The sequence below is a fragment of the Oryzias latipes genome, chromosome 19 (genome assembly GCF_053564925.1).
Source record: "Oryzias latipes strain Hd-rR chromosome 19, Olatipes_Hd-rR_3.1".
In the NCBI taxonomy this organism is placed as follows: domain Eukaryota; kingdom Metazoa; phylum Chordata; class Actinopteri; order Beloniformes; family Adrianichthyidae; genus Oryzias; species Oryzias latipes.
This window is the reverse complement of record NC_136255.1, coordinates 13,312,050-13,327,484: the sequence shown is the minus strand read 5'-3', so window position 1 is coordinate 13,327,484 and position 15,435 is coordinate 13,312,050. Positions and strand designations below refer to the sequence as shown.

At 37.5% G+C, this 15,435-nt stretch overlaps 1 protein-coding gene across 6 annotated transcripts in view; it reads right to left on the bottom strand.

Annotated features, from left to right (window-relative positions):
* ttyh2 (tweety family member 2) overlaps positions 1 to 15,435 on the bottom strand; it is a 60,742-nt gene that overhangs the window by 28,676 nt on the left and 16,631 nt on the right. For 4 of the 6 annotated variants that reach the window (XM_023949258.2, XM_078937790.1, XM_078937792.1 and 1 more), the window contains 2 exons: positions 10,643 to 10,815; positions 3,193 to 3,304 (listed from right to left, as the gene is read on the bottom strand). In XM_023949258.2, coding sequence (XP_023805026.1) covers positions 3,193 to 3,304; positions 10,643 to 10,815 — 285 coding nt within the window. The remainder of the gene's footprint in view (positions 1 to 3,192; positions 3,305 to 10,642; positions 10,816 to 15,435) is intronic. The other 2 variants (XM_078937793.1, XM_078937794.1) reach the window with 1 other exon arrangement.

Sequence of the window (15,435 nt, the reverse complement as noted above, 5' to 3'; positions counted from 1 at the left end):
TCAAACGGCCTCCACAGTCACCAGATCTTAACCCAACAGATCAGCTCTGGGATGTGGTGGAACAGCAGATTAGCATCATGGATGTGCAGACGACAAAACTGTGCGATGCTATCATGTCAAAATGGACCAAACTCTTTGAGGAATGTTTCCAGATCCTTGTTTAATCTATGCCACCAAGGATTAAGGCAGTTCTGAAGGCAAACAGGGGTTCAACCTGGTACTGGGAAGGTGTACCTAAGTGGCTGTTGAGTGTACAATGATTCAAAATAGCTGCACTATCCGATACAAGACTATGATATATGCCACTTGGTATTCCTGTTATGATCAATAATTGCTGTCAAGTTTCCATTTTTTAATGAAAAAACTTTTTACTTTGACATTAATATAGCACTAAATTCAAACGTGAGCGGCGTAACATGCGTTTTCACTTCCTGTTTGTCTAACAACCGTCTTTTATGATCAAACATAACCAACATATCGCGCATCTGTTGACTCTTCCAGCCTGTTCTTCTATGACAAACTGTTTTCAGCTCAAACATCGGTTTGGGCCTTGAGGAGACTTTGGTGAAGCTCAAACAGATTCCTAAAAAGACAAATGGTATGCTTCTGGCTTACTGTTTAGCAGCAAGGGCCTAAAGCTAAACTGGTAACACAAATCCATACATCATTCCTTAAAACACAATTCTTTTTTTTGTGTATTACCATTCATCTTCACTCTGACAAGTGAACCCTGCAGCCTTCATCACAGAGGGAACTGTGTTGGTTTGGGTGCTAAGGTACTCTCTTTATGTTACCCAACAACAGTAGCATCTATATTTGCAAATTTGGACATCTTGGATTTAAGGACAAACGTCCAAAAATCCTCATCAGATCAAACTGGTCTTTGTGTCTCTGCTTCTTTCTTCTTTTACCAGGGTGAGTAACTGCATTTCAAAGGTTGACATAAAAATCTAAAATTTACTTGAAAATGTTTAGTTAATATTTAGTCTTCTAGGGAAATCATCAATCAATTGTATGAAAGTACCAATATATACAGCACTTATATTTCTTTCTTTGACAAGCAGTTTCTGTCCTGGTCGGACGAATTTTTCTTTATAATCATTTTGAAAAATCTTTCATTTGGTCCAACATTGAGCTTGTTTCACTGCACCGGATACTAGCTGAGAACTACACTTTTTCGTTTTTGAGGGGAGAAAATCAAGCCAAAAAGAATTGAACCTTTTCAGCAAAACATTCCAACAACTTATGCCCAAAAAAACTTGGAGCTTTCACAGTCCGGTGTAGGTCCCACAACCATTCGGCCTGCAACAACCATTTGGGGTCCTTCGACTACTGCTGACGTCACATTATGTGATTGGCTGTCCGTTGGTCCAATGATGTATCAGATAGTGATTGGTCTGGACAAATTACTCTACTACTATAGAAGAAGATATCATGCGGTCCGTTGTAAAAAAAACAGAGCTCCGACGCTTCTAAACGCGATTTTATTATAGTTATGATTATTATTAAGTGCATTGCAGCCTAACGGACTGCGGTCCGAACCCTTCTCCGGACCGCACAGTATAACAACGCACCTTCCCTGCCGGCGAACACTAAGCTACGAGACTCCAGCTGCTCTGCTCAGAGAGACGGTTGGCTTGTGTGGAGCAGTAGGTTCATTCTAACAGCCACAGATCTTTTTACAAAGTGGGTTGTGGCAAAATCTCTCTATAAAAATGACTGAGAATAATGTCAGACACAACTTATGAGGGAAAAGAAGTTTAGGTTACAAAAGGAAACGTGAAGTGAAAATATGTAAAGCCCGAGCAGATCTCCACGCTACGTAGTTTGTCCAAGTGGGGTTACCGTAGTATGACGTTATCCCCAGTTGAAAGGACCCAGAACGGTTATTGCAGGCCGAATGGTTATGGTACCTGCACCAGCTGAGGTAGCTCACCTGAGCACCAATACATTTGGACAGTATCCTTTTGGGAAGGTGAAGGCGTCTTCACCACAGCAGTTATTTATATTGCGCAGGACTTCTACCTTCTACCCTTGCACACACACTTTCACATACTGATGGTCGCTACGCTGTCTCAAGTTACTTACACACAGAGCATGTGTGGTGCATTCAAGAACGAATTTTTCGTTAAACTTTTAGCATACAGCTTTGACACAGGCCTGTCGCTACCCGATACTAGCGCATGTACTTACAGTTGGAAGAGGCTTTTTGTTAAATGTTGAAGCAGTGCAAATCTCGCAAATCTTACTCCAATCTTTTTATTACAAAGCTCTATTCCAAAAAATGAAAAACTTGGCATCGTATGATTCTGCTGGACACTAACTGCAATTATTTATGTTATCATTCATGATTAATTTACAAATGGTTGGCATTGCTGTGTTTTGAAAAGGACACTACCCAGATGTCACTGCCAAATTCCTGACTGGTCTAAGTTCAACTGGTTTAACGTTCAGTATGCGTTTAATTACCGCCGGTTTTGAACATGGGGTCCAAAAGCCCGGTGTGAACGTAGAATTACACTGGCGCCAACCTCAACCACAAGGAGCACTGAAGGTGTCAGTGTCTTGCCTGAGGAGGCTTTGACACATAGGAAAGCAAGGCAGGATTCTGTGATCCACCAATCAGATGTTGACCGCTTTACCTGACTTGTGACGCCCCATTCAATTGAGCTTATAAATGAACTCTGTTGAGCAGCTGTGGTAACTACCTGGTACACTGTATGAAAAGATAACTTCCCACATGTCTCTTATCCAATTGGCTTTACAGCTTTGCAACATTGAGAAAAGTTTATGCACAGCAACTGGGCAAAAGTGGGATGAACTAAGGGTGAAAGTTCTGCAAATCTCTGGAAAGCAACCTTTTTGTGTGTTCAGATCCTCTCAATTTGTATGTGGTTGTAAAAAAAAGTTATTTAAAGACCATGAAAAAACATTTAAAGGCATGCCAAACTATGTCCTTTGGGCTTTCCTGCTGTCTTGAGCGTGTGTGAGTGTATCGAGGCCAGAAATTCAAAGCTTTTTACGCCGCGTTGCTGGTATCCTGCTGGGTGGGTTACACTCTGCATGTATTATTGAAGAGCGCAAATCAGACTGAATAATTCGGATGTATTTTTAGCAGAATTCATTAAATCCCCATCAACAGGAATGTGAGACATTTCAACAATTCACAGGAAAACAATGAAGCGTACAAACCAGACTGTCCACGCCGCCCAAAGAGTGATTGGCATTGTAAACAGAGTAGGTCAACTGGTAGACTCCATCGTTGGTCTCACTGTTGCCATAGAAACCCACACCCACAGCAACACTGAAAAGAGATTTTTTTTTTAAAAAGGAGAAAAAAATGAAGAAGCAGGTGAGCCTTTGATGAAAATGACAACAGAAAAACATGCTTCCAAACCCGTAGTAATTTATAAAAAAACACACAGAAAATGGCAAATAATCGTACAAGTTTTAAGATATTTTCCAGTGAAACATTGTTATTCAAGCTGATATAGGTCATGATTATGAACATGTGCAGAATGCACGACTAGAGAGCATGTAGTGCCTTTTTTTTTTAAATCCTAGTTTGTGCAGTGTATTTCACCTCAAAGCAGCAGATTTGTGATCATCGCGACATAATTATCAACTAAGCTTGACATATAGTTTTTTAAAACAAAAAAACAATTCTTAAATCTGAATGAAATTCAGTTATCGAACTGGTCCTTCGAAAAGCAGATGCCTGTGTTGGTATTCCTCTGCAAGCAGCATGGGAGGAATTGCCTGATTTTAGAATATATCTGCAAGAATGTTAACCTTTTTTTTTCATGAGCAGCCACACGAGGATTTATGCTGATCAGCTGTATTGTTAACACAAACAGAAAACCCACATAGTGCCGCAAAGCTTCTTAAGTGCCGCAGAACTGCACTCCCACGTGATGGGATTTGTAAGCAGCTTAACTTTTATTAACAAGCAGTTCCTACTTTAATGAAATAGGTTATCAGGGGTAGATCATTGAGTTAAGGAGCAATAAGTTAAAGAGAAGAAAGTCGGTGTAGATATTGAGTACATCCATTTTTTTCCTCAGAGTGGGCTCTCTGTGCCAGAACTTTTGTTTTGATGAGGCCCATTGAAGTTCTGACTATAAATAAGGGTTTCCTAAAATATCCCATTTGGAAAGGCTCTCCAGATGAAGTCCAAAGGTGGGTCAGGTCAGTTCCACCAGGAAGCAGGAACCAGCCTAATTGGGATGTGGATCCAGTCCACTGTGCCTGGTGGAGTGTTCAGTTAAAGGCTGTAAACTGTGGTGGTTTCATCTGTGTGGGGGTGGAGCAGAATAACAAAACAAAACAAATGCTGTCATTAAGAAGACTAAAAAGCATGATATTTTGTTAATATTTTTTTAATTTAAGTTGCTTTGATTTGTGAGAGTTCTCCTAAAAATGCAGCAGTACATTTTAAGACAAGATGAAAGGTTTTTCATTTTCAGCATCTCTTATTTGACTTTAAACTAAAACTATACGTTAAAATCCCACTCTGATCATCTTTTGATCACTTTAATAGTGTGCCCAGTGGTCTTTTCATTATGATTATCCCATTTATAGCCAAAATAAAAATAAAAATAAACGGTCATTTTCCAGGACATTGTTTCTGGCTGCAGAGTGGCAGTAGTTCATAATAAATTCATTCACCTCTCGGAAGACTATTGGAGCGGAGCAACCCCGCCCTCCCTTCCCTTCATCATTGCTGAGAGCTTTCTGTTTACACACTGTCCCGCTTATAGCCCCTCACACCCCCAAACCTAACATTACCGCCAATAAAAATGACGATCAATATTGAAGCTCTCCAACCGTACAGTTTTGAGCCAGATGTCCACTCAGACGAGGAAAACAAAGACGTGCATGGATCTATTTCTCTGCAAATGGCATTTTTGCAACTTCAAATTTGAAACAGTGGGTAAAAAATGTTGTTTTTTTCCCTAACACTCAAATATTTGCTGTATCTTTGACAAAATCTTTCAAGCAAAGACCTAAAAATCACTCACCGTCTCATAAAAGGTTCCACCTATATCTTGTAAAAAAATTATCTTGCAAATGTTATTTGTGGATTTCATCAAAAAAACATCTTAATTCCACACAAAAAAAAGAAATTTCTGTCAATTATTTGATGTAATGGACTTTGCAGGGTTAAATGAAATTTTTATTTGACAAACAACAAACTAGGAGTTAAAAACACAAGTTCAGTTCTGGTTTAAGCATTATGGGTTTTTCTTTTTTATAATTAACCAACTCCTCATTATATTCATTTTCACATGAAAATGTTCTAGAGAAAATCCATTCATATTTGCTGAAACTAGAATTTTCCCTTTCTTTTCCTGCATGAATACATCTAAACTGAATAATTTGTATCTCGATAAACAGAACCCCCTCCAGTTACATATCATATGATACAGCAAGGCGTACAAACAGAAAACCAAGGAAGCAGAGGTATGAAGACAACAGCCACAAATTAGCAAACAGGACACTCGAGTTCAAAATATGAAAAGCTCACTTTCTATTTCCTGCTTCCTTTGTTTTGTCTTTTAATTTCCATCTTCGTTCCTTCTGAATTTGACTGCATGTTATCTAGGAAGGACATCTTTACTGTTAGTGATGGCATCAGAGTTTCAAAGGTTAAAAACAACATAGGAATTTTTTTTTATCTCCACAGCTGTAAATGAAGTCACTAGCATCTTAAAAACTCAGAAAAATCACCAAGGTGTGAAAATGTGTCATCAACACTGGTTGGAAGTAGCTTAAGGTAGAAACCTAAACATTTACCATATATGGTTCTAGCAAAGTTTAAATTTGAAAGTTTAAATTTGACTTCTCGCTGTAAAGTACACATTGTAGACAGACACTTCACGCTTTAAAACTAAAGTTTTTAGGTTTTAAGAGACATCCCACCCCTAAAGTAAAGGTCTGTCATTACAGGATGTAACAATCAGCTTTAATCGATGAATTGATTTTTAATCCAACGATTTAAGCATTCTAAAATCATTTCAAAATGAAATACATTGATTATATATCAATATTGAAAAATACCATTTGGATTGAGGCACGGTAGGTTTATTTTCCTATCATGTAAACCAGAGTGACCATACAGTGTAGTAGACTGGATTATTCTGATGTGGAAAAACATCAATAGACTGAACTGTATGAAACTAAGACGTGAATTTATTTACAGTCAATTCTTGTTTGTATACATTTAATTTACACTTGATCATATTGCCATCAATACCAGGAATCTGGAAAACGTCACCTGCACTGTTCAGTACCAAGGAATTTATCTCTGGATGAATTTTTGGCTAAAGATGTCCTGGATCCATTTTAGGACCGTGAATCGGATCGTTCAAAATGAACCAATATCCACTATGAATCATATCATATCCTATAATCGTATATCGTATGGTTTTTTGTTTTTTTTTTACATGTTTTTTACAGTTGATCACATGTTTTGCAGTTGACCACATGTTTTTTACACTTTTGCAGCTGTATTTATTATTTATTTTATATTTATTTATTTATTTATTTAATATTAATCTCATTTTTGATAATAATTTTCATAATAATTTTAATACTAATTTTTAATAATTTAAAATAAGTGTAATTTTTGATGTCCTTTTTGGATGTTACATTATATAGATTGTTTCTGAATGTCGTTTTTGCTGCCACAGATAAATGAAATTTCCCCATTGTGGGATTAATAAAGTCACCTACCAATCAGCAACCACAAATTATGATATACCTCGAATCATCATTTTAACAACGATTTTGATTCATATTAAATCGTTGTTAAAGGGAATTGTTACACCCAAAGTCGTAACTCACTAATCTATTCAAATCAAATTGCTTTTGTTGAAATGGCGCCTTAGCACGACAGCGGTCAAACTCATGTCTGCACGCATCGAATTTGGATTTGACGAAGTGCCTCTGTTTATTCAACAAGGAGGTTTACAAAATTCATGAGCTAAATGCCATTATTTCAGCCTTAAAGGGTTTGAAGGTAGCTTTCTTTTGTCATTCGTCATAAATACAGAACAGTAGCATTGCTTTGCAGTTGCACAAGAGATTGGGGGGGAAAAAAAAGTCAAAACGTTGAAAAAATGCTAAGTCCCAACATCTTAAATTATGTTTTAATCAGATAATATTTTTACATTAGTAACCTTGGAACTAACTTAAAAAAAAAACCTCATTGCTAGAGATAAACTACTTTCTTTAGTCCTTGTTGTCTTATATGACCCCCCCAAAAAAATCAAAACTGCTGAGACATGCTTTGTAATTATTTAGGAATGTTCCTCAAATGTGCTTAAAATTTAATTCTCTGCCCAAGAACCTAACTCTTGGGTATTCAAGAGCATCTAAGCCGAGCTGGCAGAGCCAAATGACAAATGAGCAGAGATTTATACTCTGCATCACCTCACTCAACAGTGCCCACAGTCTATATGCTTTCCTGAAATCTGGTGCTTTAAAGCACGCTTTTGCTCTTTTAATATTGATTTAAAAAAAAAAATCTGCATCTTTAATGAGGACAGGACAGTCGCATCTCCATTTTAAGTAACAACACATAAATAATTCAATGTAACGAAATGAAGGCTGGTGCGCAGGAAACAGCTGAATACATCTGTGACAGCAAGCAAAGCGTTGCATGATTTGGGTTGTTTTTTCCAGCCAGTGTTGGAAAAGTGAACAGTCACACAGATGCTTTTAGTTCAAAAAAAGCAGATAACATAAAGAATCTACTGAAAGATGATTTTTTAAAGATGACGTTTGGTAATACGTAGTGTGTATGGGCTGCTCATGCGTGTGTCATTTGCGTAATCAGCATGAAACCAGTCCTTGCACTTTACCAATGACTAAAGCAAGGGTGAGAAAACAACGGCTCGCCAAACTGAGAAAAAAAGATATTCATAATCCTTATTAATGTTTTTTTTTCCTTGTGATTTTGGTCTCTCCCTTGATGGTGAACTACAAATACACTAACTTTTGTTTAGGTGCAGAAAGTTAGTCTGCATTCATTGGAATAGTTGATGCTTTGATGACTGTTTTTTAAGTTGGATGACAAATTTTCCCGATCATTTCAACACCACATGAACGCAGCATTTTGCCAAGTTTGTGTTTTTCACCGAGGGACACCAACCCATTGATACAGTTGGTACTAAAGTCCCAATTTTGAAAGAAAAACGCCAAAATGTTTTGTTTTAAAATGTGCATTCATCCAATCAAAATGGGTTTCTGCCAGATTCCATGTTATTTCTTTCTCTTATGAGGTGGATCACCAAAAACACTTCCTGCGTCTGCTCCTGGTCCCGCCCTTCTGTCAAATTTTAGAATTCTTTGTGGCCCCTGAGTCAAAAGGTTTGCCCACCCCTGGACTAGAGTGTAGGGAACCATAGGACAGCATCACCTGGACGTCAAAAGTGCATGTACCTTACCGGTACATCAGTCTTACAAATACTTCACCAAACATCAACCACAGGCACAATGGTACAGTCTAAGCCGGCACAATAAATCACAACTTCATCGTTATTGCGATATCAAGCTGTGCAATACGCATGTCGCAAAAGACGGCGAAGATTGCAATAAATGGTTACTTTAAATGTGCTAAAACAATTTTATGGCAGCTTGAAGTATTTAAAGAATCAAATAAGTCCATTTATGCATTTGATCAATTGGATGGACGCCTTCACGTTGTTGACCAATCGGATGGAGCTCTGTTCTGTTACATGCTCGCCTCCTATGAAGACGAGGGTCATTTGGAATATAATTTAAGGTATGTTGACTCTTGTTTAAATTAAACTGTTGCAGTGAAATGGAAATGATGTTTTTGGTTTTTTTGCTATTTATTCATGTATCGTCAGTTACATCGTCATCGCAATATTGATCACTAATATCGCAAGTTTTCCTCAAAACGCACAGCCCTAGCATCTATCATTTTTATAACCCCTTGTAACCCTTGTGCTATCTTAGGCACTTTACCATTGGGAGTTGGGTCATCTAGACCCACTAGACAGTGCTCTGAACCTTTTTTCTTCAATGATTTGTGACCTTCACTGGTGTCCATGGATTACATGAAATCTTTCCACCTTTATCCACCTTTGGTAGGGAGAACACGTCAATGTAAGGGTGGGGTCATTTAAGATAGCACAAGGGTTAAGGAGGCCATATGACCCTAAAAACCCCCAGCACTTGTTTACCGGTAAATCATGGGTGTATTTGACTAAGACTTTAAGCACTACTATATTAAAAGCAAACAGCAGTCATGTTTGCAAGAAGTCGAGGCAAACCTTCTTACATTTTTTAAATTACACCCACTTGAAAATGTCATTTACAGAGCAAGGATTACGGGAAAATGCTGCGGTCTTCCAAGACTTATACTCGCTGTGTGTTCAGCATTGAAAGAAAGATCAAGTCCTAATCTAATATTTGCTATTGAGCGACGCCCACATGACTCGTCAAATGACTGAGTCTTCGCCGCACTGGTGACAAATTCAATAATGTACTTTGTGGGGAGCAAAACACGCCATCCGTTACTTTAAAAGGTCATTTTCTGTTGATGTCAGACCGCTCTTTGTTGCATCACTTCCTGCTTTTTATGCAACTATTACAAGCTGTAGAGGTCGCGTTTTTCATATGAAATTGTGCCACGACTTAAAAAAAAAACGCTGACACTAAATCAATGCATCACTAACTACAGCCAGTGTGATATTCTTTTTAGTTTATTTTAATAAAAATACAGAAAACTAAAAAATCTATTCATCAAAGTAAAAAAAAAATGACTAAAAATAAAATCAAAATAAAAGTTTTCAGATAATATAAATATCCAGATTACATAACAGAAAAAATGGAGGCAACAAATAAAAACAATATTTTTAAAATAGTATCTCCATATATAAATGTCACAAAGAAAATGTCAACTTATAGACAGTTTTTTATGAGTCTGTCCAAAGATGATTTTCTGTTTTGTTTTTTATGAGAGCGCCTGTTTCTCCGTGACCCTCTGATGAGCTGGCAACCTCCTGGGATGTAACATTTCACACTGAACCCCATCAATGCCATCTGCCCCGAATAAAAAGAATATGGTAATACAGAAATAGACAAGTGGATAGAAATGATTTAATATCACATAGAAAATGATACGGCTTCTTTTTAAGTGTGCACGTACACAGTTGTGTGTTTTTATTTGTGATTGACGGGCAATCTTCTGGTGCACTTTGATGCTCGCCCCGAAATCCTCTTATGAATTGATTTCATGGATAACCTGCAACCACCTGCACCCCTCTGAAAGCTGAAGGGGGTGTAGCTAATAAATGTGCACTTTTGTTCTTACTTTGCTCCCACAGGTCACAATAGAAATGTTTCATTTTCCAGAAAACGCTCAATATGTATCATACACAGGTTTTTTCTGCTGCTGACAAAATCCTACAACATTATACTCTACATACTAGCAGGCAAAGGAGTATAGATATTACAATTATAGCAATCCGGAGAGGGAATAAAGGAAATCGTGTCACTTCCCAGGATGCAACAAGAACGCAGAGAGATCAGACAACAGTAAAAAAAGGAGTAAAAAAAGGAGTGCTCCTGCACAAAAGTGACAGCATGTCATATCAGCTCGTCTTCTCACCATGTTATGAGACCGGCAGCGACAGCCGACCAGGTGACGCAGCAGGAGTTAGGCTTTTTGGTCTCCTCTTCTTCATCCTTGCGGCAGCAACATAAACAGCTAAGGTAGACGGCCAAGCAGAGAAGGTTGAGACCGAGTCCAGCAGCCGCCACGCAGCCCAGGAATATGAGAGACTAAACGGAAGAGCAAGCAGAGCAAAAGGTTCATTTAGCATAAACATGAATCCTCTAAAATGGATCAAATAAAGTACAAAAGCTCCTGTGTCTGATGATCCTTGGCCTTCATAAAATAAAGGTTCACTTAAGTCGTAAGATTCAGTTTAATACACGGTGGCTAATCTATCATATCTGATTGAAATCTTTTTTTTTCACTGAACACAACTCAAAGTCTATTTCGTCTTTGGTCTTTTTTTGATCAAAAATGTTGCATTAAATTTTAAAAAGATGGGGGGGGGGGATTTGAAATATAAAAACAAGCTAGCAAAAAAGAAGATGGATCTGAGGCACAAAGACGAAACTAAAATGTGTTTGTTGTGCAAGAAGCAAAAATAAATATGAATTTGGTCAAATCCAGCCAAACACATTGTGATCTGATTGTTTTATTGTGGTGTAAATGAATGATGTTTGAACAGAATCAACTCAAATGTGTCAAAATAAATGTCTAAAATTTGCTAAAACACAATATAAAACAAGTTGCCAGGAAATTTTGAATTGATCTTTAAAAAAAAAAAAAAAATTACAAATTAAAAAATAAAGTAAAATAGAATGGCTAAATTTTGCTAGCTGCTACCCATGTTTATTAGAAGATATATAAAATTAGAGAATATTTTCTTCATATTTTATCAATTTTTCATGGGCTATATATTAACGTTGGCAATAGGGCTGCACGATATGAGGAAAACTCGCGATATGCAATATTGGTGATTAATATTGCGATAACGATATAATTTGCGGTATATAAACAAACAGCAAAACAACCAAAAACATCATTTCCATTTCACTGCAACAGTTTAAAAATTATACTCCAAATGACCCTCGTCGACGTAGGAGGCAAACATCAAACATAAAAGGGCTGATCTGATTGATCAACAACGTAAACGGGTCCTTCCGATTGGTTAAATGCATAAAGGGATTTATTTCATTTGTTCAATATTTCAAGCTCCCATGAGATTGTTTTAGCACATTTAAGGTAACCATTTATTGCGATTTTTGCCGTCTTTTGCGGTATGCATATTGCACAGCTTAATGTCGCGATAACGATAATTTTGCGGTATATTGTGCAGTCCTAGTAGGCAATTTTTTACATTTTTTTTATTCATGAATAGGAAAAATGATTTAAATTAGCCCAGTACAAAAAAAAAAATCAGTAGTGCTATATGTGAATCGCTTAACCCTTCATTAACCATTTGACGATGCAGAAACAAGCTTTGCATTACATACTGAAAGTTCCTGTACCCACAATAAATACCTCTAACTAAACTGAATAAACAAATATCGTTGTGCAACTACAGCCAGTAAAAAACATTGAAAATAACCACAGAAATTTGGAATATTATTTATGGTATTTATCATTTCACTTATCAAAAAATTTGATTTTTTGAAGACAAAATGCATCTTCCTCACTCCTCGAAAGCAGTTTGATCACCCTGTCATGTAGATTATCGCCCTTCAGTTTCGTCAAGAAGTCTTTTTCTATGCAATGAAGGCCAGTGCTGAGAGCCGAGTCTTTTCAGTTGTGTTTCTGCGTAGGTTTTAATTCGCTGGAGAGCCGAAAATGTCCGCTCGGCAGACAGCGCCAAACACACAAATCTGTGTAGCTGCTTCATGATTCGCTCAGATTTTTCTAATGAAGGAATCATGCATGGAGTATATTACAGTCAGCTCTGTTTTTAACCGAGATGGATCAAAAAGGGCTCCGTGGCTCTGTGTCAAACTGGACAAGGCTGCATGGGACTTCCTGAAACTTCTGTCCAATCAGAAGGTCTAAATAATGTGATGTTGCCTAAGCCTGCTAGAAGACCCTGCTGATACCAACTCAAAATCTGATTGGTTGAAGGAAATGAAAGTCATTGCCGACATGGATTTCGCATTAGAGGCCTTCAGAACTGATGGTGAAGGCCTCTTTAGCTCTGACCCTGCCTGGCAACAAAGGACAGCTAAAAATGTGATTGGTTAAATGCTCCAATATGAAAATATGTCTGTCTGAAAGCAGCACAACCATCATAAACACAATAAAAGGGAGTGGACAGGCCATTTGGAATGATTTAATGAGTATGCATGCACAAAATATAATTAACACATGATTTAGATATTTTGTTAGGCCTTCAGAGAAGGCCTTGAAGGCCCACCATGCCTAATTTTCCATTATACGTCTTTCATGGGCTTCTGATGAATAAAAAGGAGCAGATAATCCTTTTTTTTACAAATTCATGGGGCTTTAGTCAAAAAGAATGATTGTAATGTTATTCAAGAATTCAAAAATTTCAATTTCAGTAGAAGATAAAAAGATTTAAAATATAGTGATTTAATATAGTGGGATCTTACAGTGTAGTAAGGATCAAAACTTTTTAACTCACAGCAATAAGTATTTATTGTGTTATCTAACCATGTTCTCATTCACTACATCCATGAACCTCCTCTTTGGTCTTCTAGGCCTCTTTTCTGGTAGCTCCAACGTCAGCATCCTTTTACCAACATATGCTGGAGCTACAGTTTAGAAATGCAAGATAGGACACAAAATACTAGTCATTTTGATTTTAACAAGTTTTTGACTAATTCTGGCCAGCAATGCAGCCCCCCCCCCCTTCCCCCCCACTCTGCAATGCATCAACCAGTCTTAAATTGTATTTAGTAAAGAAAATCATAAACACTTTAAAAAATCCTTATTTTAAGTCTCCATGCCCCACTTTTAAATATTTATTATTATAATTAAATATTATTATATAATTATATAGAAATTATACAGAAATTAGGAAACCATATTGTATGGTATTGCATCATAAAACGTAGCAAAAAGATGATTAATTAGAATGAAAAATTAATCTTTACAAGAAAAAAGGTCAGAAGTTAAGAAATTGCTAGAAAAATATATATATTTTTTTATTTTGAGCCATAAAGTATCTTTAAAACAGATGAAGGAAATATCGGTTCTGCATTCAGATGGCAAAGGTGAAACAAGGAGGCAGATTGGAGAGGGTGGATGTTCTGAAAAACAAGAATTGGCATAAATTGGGTGCGACTGAGGTGAAGGCAGCCAGTGGGACACATTTGTGGGGCGAAGCTGGACAGTATGACTGTCATGGGGAGGGGGGGGGGGGTCTCTAATTATTTGACCAAAGAAAATAGAAAGAAAAAAAAAGGATTTCTGCTGATACCACAAGAGCTAAGCCTTTTGGGAAATTTACTCTGTGGCTTTGTGGAGGAGAGAGAAGGGAGAGGAGTAAAAGAGCAAATGACTACAGCCTGTTTGATTCCAGCAGCATGTGACGGACTCCCTTTAACTGCCTCGCCTCTATCTTGTGACCACTGACCAGAGGGACCCGTCTGGCATTGTGGGGGAAAACAGTGAGGAAAATAGGAGAGTTTAGGCTAAAATTGCAATCTACTGTCTAAAGGTTTAAAATCTTTCATAACCAAGATAATAAAAACAGTTGAAATTATATAAATATAGATTATCTAGCTTTGCGTGGGGTAACCCACCCAAAATGTTGTTCATGTCGCGCAGTGATGCCTAAAACGTGCTGTAGGACCTCTGATCCCATCTGTACATTGACTTACCTTAGAAACTGGCCAACCCTGTTGCGTGAATGTTAACTGCTTTTACAGTAACTCTAGAACTTGTTTGTAAGACGCAACATGTTAGCCACGATAAAAACGTTAGCGTATTCACAAAACCTGTAATGCTACTTACACAGAGAAGGCACATTAAGCATAAGGTGCTCATACCCGACTGTGGCTACCTGATCGCGCATGGTCCAAATGTCCGTCACCTACAGTATGAAGAGGCTTTGTGCGAAACAGTTCAAATCTCACAAATTTTTCTCCAGGCTTTTTCTATCATTCAGAGATGTGAAAGACTCGGTAAAATTATTAATCTCTACTCCATGATCAATTTTCAAATATTGGTACCTCCATGAATTGAAAGGGAAACAATCTAAACATCAACGTTCAACCCTCGGTTCAATAGCAGCATGCTTTGTATGTAGAGCCTGAATCGTACAAAATTGCGTAGTTACGCATGAACGCGGAAGCCCGAAATGCAGGTTAAAGCACATTTCCATAGACTTTTCATTGACAGTGGACACTGAACATGCATTGCCGAGGACGGTGTGAACGTAGCTTCACTCCCTTGTTTGCAACATATGAAAAACAGACTAAAACAGCAAAAACAAATGTTATCACGACTAAGCCAACTCCCAATCTTTTTACTAATACATAATAAATAAAACCACAGTTCCAGAACGCTACACATTAGCCCCTTTAGCATATTTACAAAAAACGCCCAAACTCGTTTGCAGCAGAATGAATCCATAAAGTGGTCCGGATTATAAAGTCGTTTTATGAAAAAAAAAAAAAAAGGCTTTAAGGTGTGGCTTATAGTGTGGAAAATACAGTAGCTGAGCCTTTATTTCTGTAAAGAGTTAGTTTTTTATAGCTTGTTACAACATGAAGAACTTCATGAAGGTGTTCACTTTTGGAGAAAAACTGAACCCTGGCGTTGAAGGAAACTGTGCAACAATACTTTTTCTCTCCCTCCTACTTTAGTCTTCTTTTTCTTTCTGTCACCGGGTGCAA